Source organism: Lygodium microphyllum, chromosome 8 (genome assembly GCF_053477565.2).
Source record: "Lygodium microphyllum isolate KBCC chromosome 8, Lygodium_microphyllum_v1.1.10, whole genome shotgun sequence".
NCBI lineage: Eukaryota > Viridiplantae > Streptophyta > Polypodiopsida > Schizaeales > Lygodiaceae > Lygodium > Lygodium microphyllum.
The window spans coordinates 71,164,140-71,185,848 of record NC_141142.1 but is presented as its reverse complement, the minus strand read 5'-3'; the positions used below and the strand labels follow the sequence as shown (position 1 = coordinate 71,185,848).

Here is a 21,709-nt window from a genome sequence, read left to right as displayed (position 1 = left end):
GATCCGTAGGCACGGAAAGTCATCCACAGTCATGACGTAGTATTCCATGAAGACAAGATGCATAGGCAGCCTGTGAGAGTTGTTGAGATCCGCAAGGTCATATTTCAGGAGGAGCCGAGAGCTCCCGCACAGCCAGTTGGACAGCCTAAAACTGCAGCAGATGCTCATGATCAGGGTTTGGACAGGCAGCTGGACATGTAGCAGAGCCTGCCGTGAGACAGTCTACTAGAGACAGACGTCCACCTGATAGATTTCAGCCCTTGATGCATTATGTCTTGGTTACAGATTCAGGAGAGCCTTTCACTTATGATGAGGCTATGCGCAGGGGTGACAGTTACTCCTGGGAGAGGGTTATGTAGTCTGAGATAACTCCTTGCATAAGAATGAGACTTGGAATTTGATTTCCTTGCCTAAGGGCAAGAAGGCTTTCCCATGCAAGTGGGTATACAAGCTGAAAAGTACCCCTGGACACCCCAAGCTGGCATACAAGGCTAGATTGGTAGCAAAGGGTTTTAAGCAGGAGCATGGTGTGGACTTTGATGAGGTCTTTTCTCATGTGGTTACCCTGTGCTTAGTCTTGGCTTTGGTTACTCAGCTTGACTTGGATTTATACCAGATGGATGTCAAGACGGATTTCTTACATAGGGACTTGCATGATGAGATTTATATGGAGCAGCCTAAGGGCTTTACAGAACTTGGCAAGAAGCACCTAGTGTGCAAATTGAAGAAAAGTCTTTATGGCTTGAAACAGGCACCTAGGTAGTGGTATCATAAGTTTGATACCTTTATGCAGTCACAGGGCTACAACAGGAGTGCTATGGATCCGTGTCTTTACACGAAGAAAGCCCGTGATGGTTCTTTATTGATTTGGTCCTCTATATGGATGATATGCTAATAGCAGGGAAAGCTCATGACGAGCTAGATGCTCTTAAGGCTCAGCTCAAGAAGAGCTTTGAGATGAAAGATCTAGGACAAGCTGCTCACATACTTGGTATGCGCATTAGACGTGACAGGCATTAGGGACTCCTCTACTTGTCATAGAGGGAGTACATTCATAAAGTCCTTGAGCGCTTCCGCATCCAGGCTATAAAGCTTATTGGCTGTCCATTGCCTTCTTATGTAAGGTATCACAGGCTGATTGTCCACAAACAGATGAGCAAAGGGCCGAGATGGCCAAGATTCCCTATGCATCCACAGTGGGCAGTCTTATGTATGCCATGATAGCCGCTCGTCCAGATATTGCCTTTGCAGTTGGTGTAGTGGCACGTTATATGGCTACACATGGCAAGAAGCATTGGAATGCCATGAAGGGTATCATGAGGTACCTGAAGGGCACTGCAGATATGTGCATATGCTATGGTAGCCAAGATACAGGAGTTGTGGGGTACACTGACTCTGATTATGCAGGACATGCAGATAGTAGGAAGTCCACTTCTCGCTATGTATTCACATATGCTAGATGTGCTGTTTCTTGCATGTCCAGGGTGCAGAAATGCATAGCCCTTTCTACTACAGAGGCCGAGTATGTTGCAGCCATTGAGGCTTGCAAGGAGGCCATTTGGTTGGGTCGTTTGGTTCCTGACCTTGGTATTGATGCTATCCCTACACTGCATTCAGATTCTATGAGTGCTATTCAGTTAGCCAATAATCCGGTCTTCCATGCAAAGACGAAACACATTGAGATGAGGTATCACTTCATACGTGGGGTCGTTGAGGACAAGTCTGTTGATCTTTTCAAGATCTCGACTGACCAGAATCCTGCAGATCTACTCACGAAAAGCCTCTCTACAGAGCGCTTTGCCTTCCTCACGAAGTTGATGGGCGTGAGATGAGATGACATCTTTCCTCATCCTATTGTACATGTATACATGTTGTACTGTATTTTTCTTTTCTTTTCACTCCTCACTAGGGCAGATTCGTCTTTAAGTGGGAGGTTGTTGGGGGTAAAGGTGCCTCCATCTAGCCACCCGTGTATTACTACACTGACAGTCCACCGCCACTGCACACTGCAAGTGGCAGGCGCCTGTCACCGTCACTTTATTCTTTATTCTTTTAGTGACAGTTTGAATAAAGGAATGCCCGGTCAGACATTGTGACTGTTGAAGTTTCCATTTCTTGTCTCTCTCTTTCTTGCTCTTGCTCTCCCGCCATAGCTCTCGCGTGCAAGCTATGATCTTTCTCACCTTTCAGTTTATTACAATTTCCATCTGTTTAATCCTACAAAAGATATATAGAATTCCACGAGGGTATTCTGCCCACCAAGATTCTATCATTGTAACTAGTATTAGGATTCCAAGATCCCATCCTAGGTCATGAAGGGACTCCTCAGTTTCTAAGAGTAATGCAAAATTTATGGCTAGAGTCCCCCGGCATCTACATTCCCTACTGCTCGTGACTATCCCTACAAACAAACCTTTCCGCTACAAAGCCAATCTAAGCCTCTTGAAGTAATAACCATGACCTCCTTGGAGTAGGGTCTCACAGCTAGCTTGGGGTTAGCTTAGTGCAATCTTTCACTTTATCCTATTTATCAATGTTTTTAATCAAAGATCTAGATTCTATCAAACACAAACAATCCTTTTAAACATATAATGATGCAATGACAATCACACCATCGTGCAGCTCACAACTTCATATGGCCAAGGTAGATCCTTAACCTAAGGTAACCTTACAATCTAATGAGTATCCTCCTCCCCATAAAAAAGTGATAAGTACAATTCTTTCAACTTTGTTAAGCAAGACATAAATTTATCGTTTAGGCTAACTTACCCAACATAAGCGATATCGAAGTACTCAAGAAAAAGATACTTTGGAAAGCTTTGGGATCCAACCTTGAGGGCTGAAGCTTCAAAGCAAATGCTGGAAGACATGGATGACCAAATCAAGTCAATAAGACAGGACATCCAAGCCGCCAAGGACAGATAGAAGGCTTACACAAACTTGAAACGTCAAGACAAATCCTTCACTGAAGGTGACATGGTCTTCATTCACGTACGTCCAAAGAAGAGTTTCCTATCCTTGGGTGAATGCAAAAAGCTAAGTCCAAGGTACTGTAGACCCTACAAGATTCTCAAGTGCCTAGGGCCTAATTCTTACAAACTGCAACTCCCTGAAAACCTAAAAGATCATAATGTATTCCATATCAGTCTATTGAAAAACCCTAGTCATGTGCTTGATGATCAACAAGTTGTAATGCCGAGCCAAGGAGTCCTTGAGCTACGGCCTGATAGGATCTTAGATGTTAGGGAGAGGCATTTGAGATCTAGGACCTTGAGAGAATACATCATCCAGTGGAAAGATTGCCCCAAAGAGGATGCCACTTGGATGGATGAAAGTACTCTCAACCAACAATACCCCTAGATCTTCTCGAGATGAGGGCATCTCGATTCCTCTAAGGGGGAGAGAATGTAATATTTCCGCAACAAAATATTAATGACTCTAGACCTCACACAAAAGTGGTTCAAAGTAACCTCCCGCAATAGAAAAACCTTGGGCTAAGTGCTTCCTCCGCGTGCATCAACAAACACCAGCCCCGCATCATGTATAGGAAGCCGTGGCTCGAAACCGCAAGCCCACACGGGAACACCCCTTCATGGGGAAAAAAAGGGATAATTTTTGTAGATTTTTTAATGTATTAACTCCCTCCCCTTTAGCCGTTGCATGGCAAGGAGAGGGAGTATGAGCATGAGTGAGTGGTGGAGGGGCATGGAGAGGAGGCATGCAGCTCATGGCTACCCCCCCTTCAAACTATATGAACCCCCCTCCCAAGCTTGAGGGGGGAGGAGGAAGGAGGTCCGTGCTGCCATTGTGAAGTGCTGCTGCCCGCCGCCAGAGAGATGCCGCCGTCGACGCAAGCTGCTACTGCCCCCTGCCGTCATCATCATCGTCGTCGTCATCATCATCATCGTCGTCGTCATCTCCCTCATCGTGATCTTCTTCATCTCCTCTATCACACATCATCCCTGTATTGGGAAATTTATATACTCAATCGATCTACAAAGTTTAGTCGCATGTCATGTATTTGCAATTGCTTGCATTTCCATGGTCAAGGGTAGTTGAAATCCTGAACGTATGATGCATAACTTAAAAGATGATATCGTGCTAAGACTGCATCCCTGTTGCATCTCGCAAAGGATAGGGCTTATGTCGCATAATGCACTTATGAAATAAATTCTTGGTTGTGGCTCATATAGAAGATAATCATAGATGCCCATTAAATGATGTCCGAATAGTTGCAAAGCATGGAAAGGATTTATGAACTTTGCAAATTGCATGCAATGATAGTTACATTTTAGGTCAGATTAAGTGCTAAAGGAAGGATTAAATCAATGATGGACTCATGGCATTCGCTCATGCACGGAGTTCTTGTATCAAAGTTTGAATACATCTTCATTAAAAATATTAAAGCTTAATTTCAATGCATCAACGTAGGGTTTATAAGAGTTAGCTTTGAATGTGAATCATTATAGTATAGGGCAAGGAAAAGAAGGATATCTGTAGATTCTTTAAGTTGCATAAAGGCAAAAAGGTCGACGGTCTTGAATTTTCATATTCACATGGAATGATTCATCTCACCTATCCTGCAGTTACTTACATCTTTTAGGGAAAGTATTCGCAAGTTTAGAAGAAAGTATTTGCATCTTTAAAAGTGAAGATAATCTTAAATCGTGGGTTGGTTAGATCAACTAAGTAATTCGCGTATAATTGAGTAGCTTACATGAGAATCATAAAGGTCCAATTAGTTAGCATATGACGATCACCTCAATGTGCTAGGTAGGGTTAAGTTGTGTTAAAATTCTGCCTAGTATCGCACTTAGGATGCCGATTTAATATTTATGATCCTAAAGGTCCTACCCACGTTCTCGAAATGTTAGGATTGTCTAATTGTCCATGCAAGAATAATCTAGGGTTTTCACCCTAAGGATCAGATGACCAAAATGCTAGACTCCCGCGAGAGGAATCTAGGAACCCTAGGGCCAAAACGTTTATCGGCCTAGTAGGGTTATGTTTTGGATTGGGTCAATAGGACTCCCAAGCCCTTAACTTGATCAAAGGTATTCTTGATAAAGAAAAACCGTACAAAGAAAGATGTAATTCCCACAAGTTAGGTATTGACACCTATCATGTGCAACAAGTCGCAACATCATATGCGCTTGTGTCTAAATCACTAAATAGAACCCCTACACCTTAGACCAAGTTTGGCGAGTTCTAATTGCAAGTTAAACTTCTACAAATTGAGTAGTCATCCTGCTACATCACTCTTTCTTGGACTTATCTACCAAGCTAGGGGAGTTACGAGTTTGCCAAGGAAACAGTTGACCAACCAAGTTAGGGAGACAAGGTTGCCCAGGATTCATTGACCTTAATATAAGAAAACCTAAGGTATTGAAAATTTGGGCCAACATGGTTTAAACCCTAACCCAAGGAAAGAGGGTAAACAAGCAACTCAGCTTACGAAACCCTTGGGATCTTGCCAAGTCGCGATTGATCCACGCGATTGATCCAGGATCGAATGCTGGAAGCATTCAAGAAGAAGGAATTATACCTTAGCAGTTGGCTGTACAAACGACCACTGGAATGTTCTTGATTGTACACATAGGTGCACTGTTTGTACTTCTTTGCTCAAGGAACTAATTCAGGAAAAATAACTAATGCTTCAGGTTGAAAGCTTGGAAGGAGAGGCAGTACTAGTTACCGCCTAACCCTATCCAAGGGGGTTGTTAGCTGCGCCAAGTACGTGGACCAAACCTGCCACGAGAGGTCTCTCCGTGGGTGCTACTTGGAGTAGGAGGATGCTTGGGTGCCAGGGGAGGCTCTGGTTGAAAATCCCTTGCCTTCGGATCCTGCACAAGAGGCCGACGTGACTGGAGATGGGATCTCGAGGCCCGTATACTAGTCAACGGGTGGAACTTGAAATAGCGATCCCTGTGGATTGCTGGAATAGCCTTCGGGCAGGTTTATTTGATGTATTCCAAAGACTGATAAATAAAGATCAAATGTTGAAAAGGAACTTGCTTGACATTGTTTTTCTGTGTCAGTGCTTAAGTTACGTAAAGGAACCAGTGTTTAATTGGTTAATTAAGGAAGCTATTTTTGCTTGTCAAACTAAATGTGGTAGGTAATTAGATAACTAAAGCAAGCCAAGGAAAGTGTGGTGGACGTGACCCTGGGTCCGTCCTACGAAAGGGTGGTCTCGGTTGGCCAGGAACTTTTCTCAAGGAATTGACAGCGAGGTAACAATGACCTAGAATCTAGGAAGCTAGAGTCCCGATTTGTGCTGTTTTAGGGTAACGGAATGGGACTATGCCTTACGGGCAGAGAGGTTGAGCTTTGGATCCCTCTCGTTTCCCATTCTCCTTGAACCAAGTGCAGTATAAATCCGCTTCGACCCTGATGTTTCTGTGCAAAGTAGTTTGTATGGGGCTCGACGCTAGCTACCATTCTAGGAACTTGACCATTAGGAAAACCCTGATTTAGGTCGGTCCTAAGTGGGAACGGCCGGAATGCTTCCGCTTCGTGGCAGACTCGGAAAGATCTAGGTCGCAAACCCCGTGACATTCCTTGGGAGTGCCGGGCGGCGCTTTCTAGACTCTCTTTCCGATGGGCTGCTAAGACTGTCCTACAAGTGGACAGGGGGACACGTTACATCTTGCACCAAAGTTTGATGGACAAGGAATCGCTTTAAATAATCACACGAGACCCCAAGATTTGATATTTGAGAAATTTTATGCACTACTAATGGAGGAGGAGTTGCATCTTAAAGCCCAAGAAGATAGCAATAAGTAGAGATGCTATATTCTTTGCTAATGCAAAAGGCAAAGGCGGTTCCTCTATCAATGGTGACAAAAAAAGGAAGGGTGGTAAGAAAATATTTCAAGCAGAGTGCCTCTACTATGAGAAGAAAGGATATGGAATTGCAATTTTTTGTGTTGAGAATGCATATAAAAATAATAGTTTAATGAAGACTAAAGGAAAGGAGATAGCCACTACAATTGAAGTAGAGTTGGAGTTATTCATGGTGACCATTGAGAAAGTATGTTCCTCGGTGGAAGAAATATATACCATTGACTCATGGGTATTGGATAGTGGTGCTTTCCTATCACATGACCAACAAGAAAGGTCTATATAGTTCTATAAAGCCTCTATAAGAATCCTTCAGCGTAATAGTTGGGAATGATACAAAATGCTCAGTTGAGAGTACATGTACTATTTCCTTTGTTACTTCAAATGGTAAACTAAAAAATATTTCAAATTTTTTGTACACTCGAGAGATTAAGAGAAATCTGCTATTAGTTGCTTCTATAACTCATATTGGCCATGATGTGAGATTCATGAAGGTAGGTGCAAAAATAATTGATAGTGCTCACAAAGTTGTTGGCAAAGGAGAAAGAAGAAACAACTTATATGAGCTATGTGATCTTATAGCCACCACTTGTGTGGGCACAAATAAACTTTGACATGAAAGATTTGGCCATATTGGTTTCATAGTGTTGAACGAGATGCATATGCAAGTATGGTTGCTCACTTACCTACAATAATTGAAATGAAGGAACTATGTGAAGATTGTATGATGGGAAAGCAACATAGAAACATATTTTTATAAGAAAGCAAGAACAAAGCGAAGGCCCCTTTAGAGTTGGTGCAGGTTGACTTGTGTGGTAACATGCCAACACAAGCCTTGGGGGTCTCTTCTTATTTTATGTTGATCATCAATCACTACAATAAGAAGACGTGGGTGTATTCTCTTTGTGATAAGGCTCAAGATTTTGGTAAATTTAAAGAATGGGTAAAATTTTTTGAGAATGAGACAAGGCAAAGTGTGAAGAAGTTTGGAATAGATGATGGTGGTGAGTTCAACTCAAATGAGTTTTGAAGACCTTTGCAAGAGAAAAGGGATTAAGTGTCAATTGATGATACCTTATACACCTCAGTAGAATGGCATTTTAGAATGCCAAAATTACACCAATGTGAAAATGGCATGTTTAAGGGCCTAACTAGTTTTAGATAGAAGCCATTGATACTACAACCACATTCTCTATTGGAGTTACACAAATGCTCTTAAGGGGAAAATTCTGTAGAGATTGAGAGAGGCAAAGACAGAGTGAAGAGCAAGCATGCTCTCTTTTTCTTCCATTCATTAATCTCATAACCACACACATAGCATAAGTGTATACAATAGTACTAAGGTCCGTAGGACCATTCACACTGGGTCTAAGTCCACCGACTTATTTAATGTCCCACACTTGCTGATACAGCTGGACAAGGCTAATGTCGGTCATACATACTAACAGGAGAATAATATGAGCTTGATATTCTAATACTCCCCCTCAAGCTCAAATCATCTGATGAACTCCAAGTAGCTGTCTAAAACTACTAAACTTATCTTTACCCAAAGACTTGGTAAAGATATCTACAACCTGTTCATCAGTCTTCACATGCATAAGATCTACTCTCCCTGCAAGAACCATCTCTCTGATAAAATGGTAGTGTACCTCTATGTGTTTTGTCCTGGCATGGTATACTGGATTCGTTGCCAAGAGTACACTACTAAAATTGTCACATAATAAGGTCACTGGAGCATCCACCTGAATATCCAAATCAGCCAGCTTGAGCAGCCATGAAATCTCACATGCTGCCAATGCAGCACCCCTGTACTCTGCCTCAGTACTAGACACTACAACCATTGGTTGCTTCTTGTTGCTCCAGTCGATCATGCCACTTCCAAAGCCAAAAGCATAACCACTCGTAGATCTGCAATCATTTGAGCATCCTGCCCAATCCGCATCTATGTATCCAACCAGTTTCAAGGGCTTATCTCTCATATAGAACAGCCTATAATCTACATTGGAATTAACATATCTCATAATCCGCCTAACAGCATCCAAATGTGGCTTCCTGGGCTTCTACATAAACTGATTTATGAGCTCAACTGCATAACTCAAATCTGGCCTAGTGATGGTCAAGTAGATCAGACTTCCAACCATCTGCCTGTACATAGTCACATCCTAAATTTAAGCTCCAGTGCTAATGTCCAACTTGACATTCTGATCAAGGGGTGTATCCAATGGTTTGCATTTAGCCATGCCATACTTTTTCAGCATCTCCATGGCATAATGTTTTTGCATCAGCCATAAACCATTTTCAGCCTTAATCACCTCAATACCCAAAAAATACTTCAATTCACCTAGATCTTTCATGTCAAATTCAGATTTCACCATCTTCATTACATGCTGTATGCCCAAGTCATCATTACCAATGATTATCAAATCATCAACATATATGACCAGCACTACCAAGCCACTGTCAGTCTTCTTTGTAAATAGGCTGTGATAAGCCCTACCAACAATAAATCCCAACCTTTGCAAGTAGTTACTGATCCTAACATGCCAAGCTCTCAGAGCCTGCTTCAGCTCGTACAGTGCCTTTTTCAGCTTGCATACATAATGCTGAAAATCAGGGTGAACATACCCTTCTGGCTGAACCATATAGACATCCTCTGCTAAGTCACCATTAAGAAAGGCATTCTTCACATCCATTTGCTGTAATTTCCAGCCTCTAGCAGCAGCCAAAGCAATCACAGTGCATATGGTTGCCATCTTGGCAACAGGGCTGAATGTTTCCTCATAATCAAGTCCATACTATTGGGCATACCCCTTAGCAACCAGCCTGGCTTTGTACCTTTCCACACTGCCATCTGACTTGCATTTGATTTTGTAGACCCATTTGTAGCCAATGGTATTTTTTCCTTCAGGAAGTGGCACAAGATCCCATGTCTTATTTTCAGCCAAGGCATTCATTTCTTCATCCATGGCTGCACACTAGTTCTCATCTTCCACTGCTTCAGCATATGTACTTGGTTCTTTGATCTCCATCACTTTTGTCATGTAAGCATAATGCTTTGCAGTGTAGCCACTATATGTCAACCTGTCAACAGGGTGTCTGACCCTCTGTGAGTGTCTAGGCTGTGGTGCACTGCTCGATTCCCCTCTCTCATGAGGTGGAATGTACCTGCTCTGCCTTGTGCCAGGCGTATAGACAGTCGAAATACCAAGTTCACTGTCTAAAGTGTCAGCAGACTCATATCCATAACTCATTCTGCCAGGTGTCATCATCCCAGATACATCCTCAGTAACTTTCTCTTTTCCTTTGCTATCCATGACATCATATCTTCCCCTCACTGATATACTGGTGTCAATGGACGGTGAGCTCCTCAATCTCCCTGTCCATGGGGATACTGTCTGACTACTAGGTCCTGTCATAGCAGTGCTCTACTGCATATCAAACTATAGATACATGAGTGGAAGGCATATCTGATGGCACTGTAGCCGATGATACATACCAAGAACCCATCTCATAAAAAATAACATCCCTGCTCAACAAGGTTTCCCTGGTAGAGGGATCATAACATTTGTATGCCTTCTTCTCCTGCGAATATCCAATGAAAACACACTTATGCACTTTTGGATCTAGCTTCTTCCTTTTTTCATCTGGAATATGCACATAAGCAAGACATCCAAAGACTTTCATGTGACTTACATATGGCTTATAGCCATACAACTTCTCAAATGGTGTCATCTCATGAATACCTGCAGTGGGAGTCCGATTCAAGTTATGCATGGTTGTCATAATAGCCTCAGCTCAATAATAGAGCGGCATCTTCTTCTCATTCATCATGGCACGAGCAACTTCCATCAAGACCCTATTCTTTCTTTCAGCTACCCCATTCTGCTGAGGAGTGTAGCTTCAGGTAAGCTGCCTACGTATGCCATTTTCAGCCAGAAAGTTGTCAAACTCATTTGACACATACTCCCCACCGCTATCTGATCTCAAGCAAGAGATATAGCAGTCAAATTCCTTTTCAACCTGCTTTTTAAACTGCTGAAAAACAACAAACACCTCATCCTTTTTCTTCAGAATGTAAACCCAAGTATAGCGATTGTAATCATCAATGAATGTCACATAATACTTTGAGCCTCCCATGGATGCATTATGGGCTGGCCCCCAAACATCAGAGTGCACTAACTGCAACGGATGTGTACTGTGCCTTACATGCCTGACAAATGGCAACCTTGACTGCTTACCAAACTAGCAAGCATCGCATACATGACCAATATCTGAATATTGGAACTTGGGTAAACCTGTAACAAGCTGTTTTTTCTGCATAATTTGCAGCCTTTGCAAATTCACATGCCCCACTCTCTTGTGCCAAATTTCCAAATCTTTGATAGTGCCCGAACCATGGGAAAATAAAGCTGAATTTAGCTCTGGCAAGGTAGCATCAAGAGTAAACATTCTGCCATTCCTGCGGCCACAAGCTATCAACTTGCATCCATTGCCAAACTCTTCAATAAAGCAACCATGCTTGTTGAATCTAACCTGCAAGTTCTGCTCCGTCATCTGACCGATAGACAGTAGTTTCTTCGTAATCGAAGGAAGATACAATACATCATGCAAATTTTTCTTTCTGCCTTCATGAACCACAAGAGGCAAAATAAATCCAAGCTACTTGTTGAAATGAATTTATTTGCATACCTATGCTTCATTGAATAGCAGAGATGGCAATTTGTACCTGGATATTCAGATATGAATTATCCATACCCGACGTTGTATTTGTATTTGTAGAAACGCCTTGGCTAGTGGCTCCATTGTTGGATGCGGGATTACTACTGATGCGTATCTCTCTTCGTTTGGGGGCCATACTTTCGACTTATAAATCACTCTTTTCTCTCGTCGGGGAGATGGTGTGCTGGGGTGATTCTCCTTAAAAGGATTATACTCGCGTGGAGATGAGGTTTAAACTTGTGGGAAGACGAGGTTTAAACTTGCGGGGAAACAAAGGGAAAAACAATGCATGTGGTCATCCTCTAAGGAGGGGAAGGTGGGGGGAAATCTTCGAGAACCTTTCCTCTCTCTCTCTCTCTCTCTCTCTTTCTCTTCCTCTTCTTCCTCTTCTTCTCTTCTTTTTCTCCTCTTTCTCTCCCTCTCTTTTCTTCTCCTTCTCTCTCTCCCTCTTCTTCTTCTTCTTCTCCTCTCTCCCTCCCTCTTCTCTTCTTCTTCCCCTCTCTCTCTCCCTCTCTCCTCTTCTCCCTCTCTCTCAACGGCAGGGGGTAAGGAGGTGGTATCTTCTTTGTTTGCTTTTGGGGGGGGGGGGGCGGCTCCTTGGCCCTCTAGGTGGTCATGGCGTTGCCCAAGGGGGGGTTGGTAGGCCCGTGGCCTTCCCCCCTCGTCATTATCGACTTCTCCATCTGATGGCTCCCTTCCACCCGCCACATCGTCCTCCTCGTTTTCATCAGCGCCTTCCCCCTCCATGTTGACACATTGCCCCTCTTCCCCCACCTCTTCCCCCCCCCCCCCCCCCCCCTTCCTCTGCCACCTGTCGTCGGCGACGATAAGGGGCGGGGGGGGGGGGGATTTCAATTATTTTCAAAGGGTGGGGGTCGTATGTGGGAGCGGTGGGATGTTACAATAGCCTTGGGGCTACCGGCTTTGGGTGCAATTGGGTCCTTAATAGGAGAAATGAAGGGGTAAGGAAATCCCCTTCCCCTACTTTCACAAAGTGCGACTATGTGGTAGTGGGGGTTGAGTGTGACTGTGTGTGGTACTGAGGGGAGTTGGGGCTATTGAATGGTACTGCTCCCCAAGGCTATTGAGGTCTCAGAAGCCCCAAGGGTACTGAGGCCCCAAGGCTAGTGAGGGGGTAGTGTCTTTGTCCCCTCATAACCTCTCTAGGCAGGACCGGGCCCTTGTTATAGAGGGGGCCCTGATTATAGATGGGGGAGCTGCAGGCAAAAGCTAAAGCCTCGAGAGCCCCTTCGCGGTCACGGCCCACCGTCCACGGGTACCCAACGTGGCGGGGGGGGGGGGAGGCTGGAGCTAAGGGCAATAGAAGGGAACAAGATCCGTCGGCGTGCTCACGTAGGTATAAAAGTGTGCAGCAGGTGTATCTTTGTCGGCTGATCTCATGCTCCTACGAGTTCCGTCCGATTCGACGCTTTTGCCCTTTCCCCGGCGCCCGCCCCATCCATCTCAAATATTTTTCGTTAGTGAAAAGGAACCTCCATCGAGAGTATGGCCCATGGCTAGGTTGTGTGTGGCTGGCTGAAGTGCTAGCAAAACATAGCCTAGAAAGAGGCAGGTAAAGATGGTGCTCCCTGCTCTCTGTCTCTCTGTCTCTCTGTCTCTCTCCCCCCTGTTTATAATTCCTATTGCAATTTGCTATACGAGTGTACCAGCAAAAGCACGACTACCCCATCTGATGCTTACCGTCCGTGTGTCCGTGCCCCCTCCACGTAAGCCCCTGCATCATGCATCTGCCCAGGCCCCATACATAGCATATGCATGCAGAATATACATGTATTTATGTGTATGGGGATAATGTACGACATGCGTACGATGGCATGTACATGGTTGGTATTTGCTCCTCGGCCCTCCGGTCATTAAATAGATTGCAACAGCCCGTTGATTTGCCACAGATACGCTTCGAAACGTGTGGGCATCTATCTCTAGACTCTACCTATTTACGTTGAATCGTGAGAGGCCCCGGCTCCCGGCTGCTGCCTCCCTTTACCCGTCGGTTCATTCGTTGCCGCCCCCGGTTCCTTAGGAGTGCCCCGCCTTTTACCTCCTAATTAATCCGCGCTTAATCGCCCTTTAATTCTGGCACTGGCAGGGAGGAATTTGATTAGTGAAAGCGACCAATGGCCATCACAATTTGGATGGACTGTTTGATGGTGGCGCCAAAGGGATTCCCGGCGCAGCTCCCTGCAAATCAATATGCGTGATGTTTCGAGAGCACGAGTGGCTCCTCCAAACAGTACTCTGAGAGAGAGAGAGAGAGAGAGAGAGAGAGAGAGCATGTGTGTGCGCGCATAAATACAATATGCCTTTCCACCTTGCTGTTTGCATGGACCCCTCATCCCTCCGCCATGCCAGCTCAATTTAATCATCAAACAATTCCAGAAACTTAGAAAATTGAGTAGTGATCTCCCACCTTAGTGCTGCACTAATTGCACAACTTATTGACATGAAATAATTTACAGCCCCTTTAAAAAGACATCGCGATTCTTTCCTCTCGCAGTTATTCAAGTACATATTGCAGATAAGCGAAACTATATTACTTATTATACGCACACCCATCCCACCATAGCTCAACATGGCTAAATAATTCTCTTGATTGTGCATCTTCTCTGTCTCCGTCTGATTTACGTGGCATTTCATCACGGAGACTTTGCTTTTCATTCCCTGGTAGATTATAATTTCATTGCGCTTGTTCTCTGCATCTGAAGATATGTAGTTTGCTTTTGCTAATTTGAACACACTATGCAGTCTTTCTCAGACTGTGCCATTCCCCTCTTTTATCTCTCTCACTTTCTCTGCTTTTGTCCTCTTTTCCGACCCTTTCTCCCCCCATCTCTTTTTGTGCACAAAAACTGTCTGCGATATTGTTACGTCAAGAATCAAGAACTGTGTACAGTGTATAGAATTAAAAGCAATGTTCAACCCGGCCACAAGGCCCTCTTCCTCCATCAGATTGCGTGGATTTGTTCTGCTGGATCTTTATTTTGCTGTTTGTTCCTTTCCTACCCGTGACGGTCTTGCTCGTAATTATAAAGGCAACTCAGAGTATGGATCATAATTGGTTTGTCAAGCTCATCATCAGCGAAGTGATTATGAAGGTTGTCGAGCTCAGTATCAGCGACGTGATTATGGAGTGAAGAATTGATCAGCGCCAATTGCTCTGCGGACAGTTAGATATCTGGTTCACTGCAAGCTTCTAAAAGCCATGCACCTGATTCTTCCAATGAAGCTTCTTGGTTACTCCATCAGAGGTCGAAGACTGGCAAGGAATTTGCAGAGGACTGGTCTTTGTTCCGTCTGGCTCTTTCATTAGTCTCTTTTGTCAACCTGTTCGTTGCCGTAGATAGGAGGGGAGACGTCTGCTTTTGTAATTGGTAAGTCTCCCACCCACTCAGATGCTTTAGGTATGGCCGGTATAATAAACGGACGAGCACCGTAGGAGCTAGAAGCTCATAATTAGTGGCTACTCTTCGATGTTGATAATTTGTTACTGCTACGCAATAATAATTCCGAGTCCCAAAGATTTACGGAGTACAATTTTGAGAGCATCTTGCGTTTGCTTTACTGAACTGTTGAAGTTGCCGGAACCTTGTTTTGTCCTGCGTATAAAGAGCACTAAGAAAGAGGGAGCTGAATAGTGTATACTGCTGCTGTGTTGGCTTCTTTGCTTTGGTGTGTCATAGGGAGGGATCATGCAAAGCTGTTGCCTTGTGATTTCTCGGTGGATTGGGGAAGAATTTGTAGCAGCGGTGTTCGAAAGAAAAGGCCCCGGCTGAGTGTCAGCACACAAACATCTGGCCCCCGCACACTGGGCTGATCAGTCAAATGAGCAGCAACCATGGTGATGATCACGGCACTGATAGATGAGGCGGATGATTTAGCGGATGCAGATATGGACCAAGGACTAGGGTTGAGAGTAAGGAGGCAACAGGTGCGCTAATTACGGGAAAAATAGTGTTCTGGTGAAGGGTCACACTTACGATGAGAAGGGGTGGAGGAGGAGCAAGCCGATGATGTTTGTGGAGCTGGGTAGTCGTTGATGAGCAGAGAGAGGCAGCTCTCGGATCATGAGAGAACAGGCGCGCCAGCAAGCAAGCAGACGTTGAGTTGGGGGTTTGTGGCAGCTGCAGCAGGGGGTGGCTTAAGCGGAGGGACAGGAGGAGGGGCAGGAATTATCGGAGGATCGAATGTAAGTCAGGCGGATGGGGTTGCAGCCTCGGACGATCGACGGCCTCCGTCGGGCTTGCAGCACACTGCCGGAACATCCCCTATCCTAAGGTTTGTGAGCAGAGGTAACTATCGGGAAGAAGGATCCTCACCGTCCATTCTAGGGTTTGAGGACAGTAATCATGGAGGAGGACGAGGAGGACGAGGCGGAAGAGGAAGAGTGGTGGCTGCTGCGGATGGGGCGGAGGGGCAGCCATTACTGCTAAGCACTGCAGACGGCAAGCTGACCAGTACAACTACTACTAAAAGAGAGTATGGCAACAGTACTGGAGGTCAGAAGAGGAGCTACCCCCAACAAGCTGCCGAAACGGGGGGTGCCATTAGGGGCCATACCTCTGCTGTAGTCGCTAATTCCTCGACCACTACTCATGCTGCCGCAAGAGCACCAGCGAGTTTGGAAGGGATCATTAACATCACACAGCAGCAGCAGCGTCAGAGCAAGAAAATTGCAAGCTCTGCAGGCAGTGCGACAAGTGGACGGCCTGCAGGGTTCCTTACTGCAAGCTCTAGTGCTTTGAGGAGCAGTGACATGCATCAGGCAGGTACTACGGCTGGTACAGCCACATCGACCACCACGACATGGAGGTTGACCAGAGGCGCCGGCAGCGTGCCCAGTTTGACGGTGCGGCCGCTAGGCACCAAAGATCGCCACAGTAAAGTGAGGACGGCCAAGGGGCTACGCGACAGGAGGGTGAGACTGTCAGCGCCCACGGCCATTCAGTTTTTCGACGTGCAGGACAGGCTGGGGTTCGACCAGCCGAGCAAGGCGGTGGACTGGCTCATCAAGAAAGCCAGGGCAGCGATCGACGAGCTGGAGCCTGCGGCGGGGGCGTCGCCAGATGAGCAGGCGCGCGAGAGGGAGGAATCTAGGCCGACGCCCCCGCAGCAGCATAATTATCACAAGCTGATGAAGGAGGAGGAGCAGCAGCAGCAGCCGATGGCTGCCTCATGTGGAGGAGGAGGGGGCAGAGCAGAGTCCAGAGCTAAGGCCCGCGAGAGAGCGCGGGAGAGGGTCCTGAAAGAGAAATCCAGCTGTACCTCTGGCGCGCCCGCTAGTTCTGTTGCTCCTGCGCCTGCGGCCAAATTGGAGCCCCCCTGCAACATTCTGACGTCCTCTATGCAGCAGCGCCCTCCATCGCCGCCGCCGGCTGCAAGATCCGCAAGCGTGCAGCAGCAGCAGCAGCAGCATCATCATCATCCGCATATGCAGCAGCAGCAGCAGCAGCAAGATCATCACTATGTACATCATTATAATCATCAACATCAACATCCACAGCAGCAGCAGCAGCAGCAGCTCCTTGTCCCCGACATCCTCTTTCTCAGCCAATTCCGCCACTACCCTCATCAGCCCCAATACTCCAGCAGCCCCGACCCATCGCCATCCCCATCCGCTTCCCCGTCTCTGTACCCTTCCGCTCCCTTGCGCCACCACCACCATCACGACCATGCTAGTAGCTTCGCCATATTCCCGCAGGCCCCCTCCGCGCCCGCCTCTAACTCTCAGCTCCTCCACTTCCCCTCGCCGCATTTCCTCCACTTTGCCGCTCCCTCGCCCTCCTTCATCTTCTCCGACCAGCACCTACCTCCCGCCTTCCCGGCCACTCCCAGCTGCTTACCTCCTCTCTCTGCTCCTCTCCCTGCCTCCTTGATCCTGCACCATCCCCACAGTACTACTGCAGATCATCCAGCGCCGTCCGTCAACAGTCATTCAACCAACAACATTAACAGCAACAGCAACAACTCCATCTCACCCAGGGGTACCCTTCAGTCCATATTCCATTCTGCTGATAATTCCTCGCTCCCGTCTTCGTCCGATTTGGGGCTGCACGGCATGAGCTTCGACCCTGCCACAGGCAGCAGCTTTGAACACCATCTTCATTATCATCATCATCCAGTAGCAGTAGGAGCAGCTGTAGATCACGATCAGCGCCACCATAATGATGTTGATGATCATCATCATATTCAGCGCAGTGGCGACGCATCCAACGTCATCAACAGCGTGAACATGGCTGCGGCTGCAGGTGCTGTACTCTCTGGCAGTGGCTGCTCCACTAGTGCGGCTTGCCCTACTGCAGCAGCAGGCCATGCTACCCGCTACCAGAATCCCAATTCCAATTCGACCACAAGTCGACTCATACCGTTGCGGCGCATCCATGGCATGGACCTCGACGCGGACGAGGAAACAGCAGGAATCATGTCTCCCTCCTCCTCCATGGCCGCCGCCTTCCGGCAGTAGGTCAATATTAACACAACCATGGGGTGACGTACTGTCATTACTGTCACTCATCGTGATGATCACCAAAACATCACTCAACACAGGCGTTCATTGCACTACTATATTAAGTTGATGCTTATATATATCGATCAAAAGAATCCACTAGATTCTTGGCTTTGGTCATGGAGGATCAGAGGAGGGTACATGACAGCCATGGCGAATGCGACTGGAAAAGATGGCTCCCAGCAGTTTGTTGCCAGCTGCAGCAGCTGCAAGTAAGCCTCCGGCAACTCAATATACATATCTTTTACCAAATCCTTTTGCAATCGATCTGCCATGGTCCAATGTTTTATATATTACCTAGTAGTATAACACAACAGAATAATCGGCCCTGATTTGTGTGCAAACAGACATAATAATATGCAGTATATAGCCTGTATGTGTATGCATGGTAAGTAGTCTGTCGATGTTTTCTCAACGTAACTTGCTGCTTTCCCTGTCAGTACTCTAGTAGCGGTTTGCTTGCAGATCAGTATCAAATACTGTTCGATCAAATCACAGCTGAATATATTGAAAGCAAATCAATTTGGCTGGCCAAGTTTCTTCAGGAGTTCCGAGTTTGCATGTACTGTATTACTGGTCAGGTCAAAGGATGATTGCAAGTCCTAAGAAGAAGAAGAAGACGCTGGGCTCTAGAAAAGATAGTGGCTGATTTGAAGTTTCATGCCTCAAACTATAACTGGCCTCTTGGCTCCTGTGATTTTCCTAATACTACGAAAGACAAAAATAATGTGATCATAATTTTATATGTATAGCTAAAGATGGCAAATCTTGCTTATACTTTAACATGCTAGAGATGGTAAATCTTGCTTATACTTTAACATGCTAGTTGATGTCTTTATTACAATTAATATAGTAGAAGGGGTGGTGCTAGGTGATCATTGGAAGATACTTCGATTTTTGAATTCTGATTAATGTTTTGTGGAAGTGAGAGTAATCATAAAAGTTGTTTTCAGGCCCATTGTTGAAGCTTTGCAGGCTCACACTGTTCGGAAATGGGAAGTGATCCACAATCTGGAGGGGTTTTAGTGCGCCGCATCTACTCTGATTCCTGCAGGATAGCTAAGCCATACTAGTGTCCTTTTGAGGTTTCCCCGCTATCTTTGCCAAGCTGATATGAGCGCATGTTCAGCTAGGCGCTGCAAAAGTGGTAGCATTTTAGCCTTTGGCAATTCTTATAGCAACCCCCTGCAGCTCTGCATCTTGATCTGCTCGAAAAGATAATCCATCTCCATGTTCTTTTCAGGATGAACATGACCCGAGCTTTCGCTTTAAGTTAACTTCTGCTTTTTCATACTTTTAGGCTTTGGTTTTCTGGGGCTGAATTGACAAGCGTCATAGAGTGATCAGCACAAACGCATGTGGCAATCGTGATTGGTCGGCGGTGTGCTGGGACTGTGCGCTGCAAGGGATTGATCTCTGCCCATTTGATACCCCCCCTGAATAGGGGCTCGATAAGAAAGTTTTAGGTCCAAGGCTTTATGCTGTCGCCCCTCCATCACCTGCACGATATTATTGGTATTTTGGTGACATGAGTATTGCAGAGGTTATACAGCACGTTACGATCATGGACCAGGACAATTGGTTTGACGTTGCGCATCCATGGTTCACAAGATGCATCACCAAGCTGCAAGTTCTGGGTCATGTGTGGGCTACATAACATGGTAGTGACGGGAACTTTTGTGATAAGATATGTCTGCTGTGAAGTTTTGTCAACGTCGTGATTCGTACCAGTTAAATCTGAAGTTGTTTCAGCTATCACATTAATATACTGCTGGTCCCTAATCATTTTTTTTAACTTTGAGGTATCGACGCTGATCTCTCTCGTCCCCATGGTAGGACAGCGAAGTATGGATCTCTGCTTTTCTTAGCCTCTATACATCCTTTTTGTCTTGGAATTTGTGATGAAACGTTCATGAAACTCCCCCGAGGGCCGAATTATTCACCTTGCTTTTACAGGAAACACTCCTCCAGAAATATCTCGCTTCTAATTTTGGAGGGAATTTATATGCCCAAATAGCAATCTTTAGCTGGGAAGGTGAAAATCGCTAGAAATTGACGTCTGAAATCGTCGAAAGACTTGCAGAACAGAATGCCAATCATTTCCGTGTAAATTATAAATGCATCGAACAAACACCGATATACTTCACCCTAATTCGCATCCAATACTCTGTTTAGGCGCAAATCCCAATGCATGGACTGTCATGTGAGCATGAACTCCCAATGGATGAAGGGATGTGAGTGAGCATCATGTGGTTGGAACTGGGTGGATGTGCATTGCCACTACTTTCTGTCTGCTCCTCCTCTCACTTGAAGCGTTGCTTCAGCCGTCGGCCCGTCTTCCCTTATTCTTGTTTCTCCTCTCGGTCGTCTTTCCTTGGTATCAACGCGTCTATAGACTTGCTTGTCCTTTGGCTTCCAAAGTGGCTTGTGTCTTCTATTTTCTTCGGTTTTGATCATACTCGCAGTGAATTTATAATGGGTTTTGATGTGAGACTCATGACCTTTCAATACCACTTGTACTCTCTTCACTCTCGGCTAGCACCACACCCTTCAAGCACGTTACACAACATCGTTATATGTCTTACATGCACATCATAGAAGAGGCTGGTATACATCAAAAGAGTGGTATTCGGTACACATATAGTGGACTCAAATTAGGCATGTTGATGTGCATGTGGCTTCCATAGTGGCATGTGCAATCTTTTTTCTTTGTAAGTGAGCATTAGCAACTCTTGTACCACTTTGGGCTTTTTCATGTGATTCATGACCTTTCAGCAGCACTTACATTTCACTCACATAATACGCACAAATCATAGAACAATGATATATGCATTCCAAACACATCACAATTGGTATTCATTACAAAATTGGTAGACATACCAAGTTTATATTAGGGCTTTGTGTATGTGGCTCCATATTACCATATGAGATCTTTATTCTTCGGTTTGTAAACACAAATAACTTGTAATGATTTTAGATTGAGTTTAAAAAAAAAAATCTAAGTCATGTGACATGATCTTCCCATGCCATTTATGCTGTCTACTTCCATATAGTACGTATCGTTCAAGCACACTCCACAATTGGAATACACATTTGCAACTCATCACACAAGGTTGGTGGTGGTTTATTTTGTCCATCATGATAACAAAATAAGAGTAGTTTACATGTTTAAATTTCTTATATGCATTATCAAGAAACGATTGTGTAATGAGCTCTAGCACTTTTTGAGTAGATATATCAATTTGCACTCTCTTGATTGTTCTTGTTTCAACGTCTTTGAATTTGCTCCCTTTTAAAAAAAAGACTTGTTGATATTTGTATTGATGAGTGGGAGAAGATAGTTGGGGCAAAGATTGAGAATTTGGTAGTGGTAGAGAAGGGAGAGGTTCAAGAGTAGTAGAAAGGTATGTATTGCCTAGGAGATAGGAACACGGCGAGTCACAAAAGGTTCAAGAATAGTAGAAAGGTATGTATTGCCTAGGACATAGGAATAGAGTGAGTCATGAGCAAAAAGAGGAGTGGTGGGTAAGAATATCATACATGCATCGAACTTTCTTTCATTTATGTTATAAATCAATTTCACAAAAGGTTCAAGAATAGTAGAAAGGTATGTATTGCCTAGGACAT

General features: G+C 45.1%; 1 protein-coding gene across 4 annotated transcripts; it reads left to right on the top strand.

Moving 5' to 3' along the window:
- The first annotated feature begins 14,100 nt into the window (after positions 1–14,100).
- On the top strand, positions 14,101–20,279 carry LOC148032443 (uncharacterized). 4 transcript variants are annotated; one of them, XR_015691636.1, is made up of 3 exons: positions 14,101–14,951; positions 15,261–18,294; positions 19,036–20,279. XR_015691636.1 is itself a non-coding variant. In XM_087683116.1 (2 exons), the coding sequence occupies exon 2, from the start codon at positions 15,617–15,619 to the stop codon at positions 18,038–18,040; it is 2,424 nt and encodes an 807-aa protein (XP_087539242.1). In that variant the 5' UTR covers positions 14,101–14,951; positions 15,261–15,616; the 3' UTR covers positions 18,041–18,960. The 4 variants fall into 4 exon arrangements, 1 of the variants encoding a protein (XP_087539242.1); XR_015691635.1 differs by lacking the exon at positions 19,036–20,279 and adding an exon at positions 18,548–18,962; XR_015691634.1 differs by lacking the exon at positions 19,036–20,279 and adding an exon at positions 18,523–18,961.
- Positions 20,280–21,709: the final 1,430 nt, after the last annotated feature.

What these genes read in the sequence shown, in the direction of transcription:
- LOC148032443 (XM_087683116.1), top strand. Translation starts at nt 15,617, where the DNA reads ATGAGCAGAGAGAGGCAGCTCTCGGATCATGAGAGAACAGGCGCGCCA.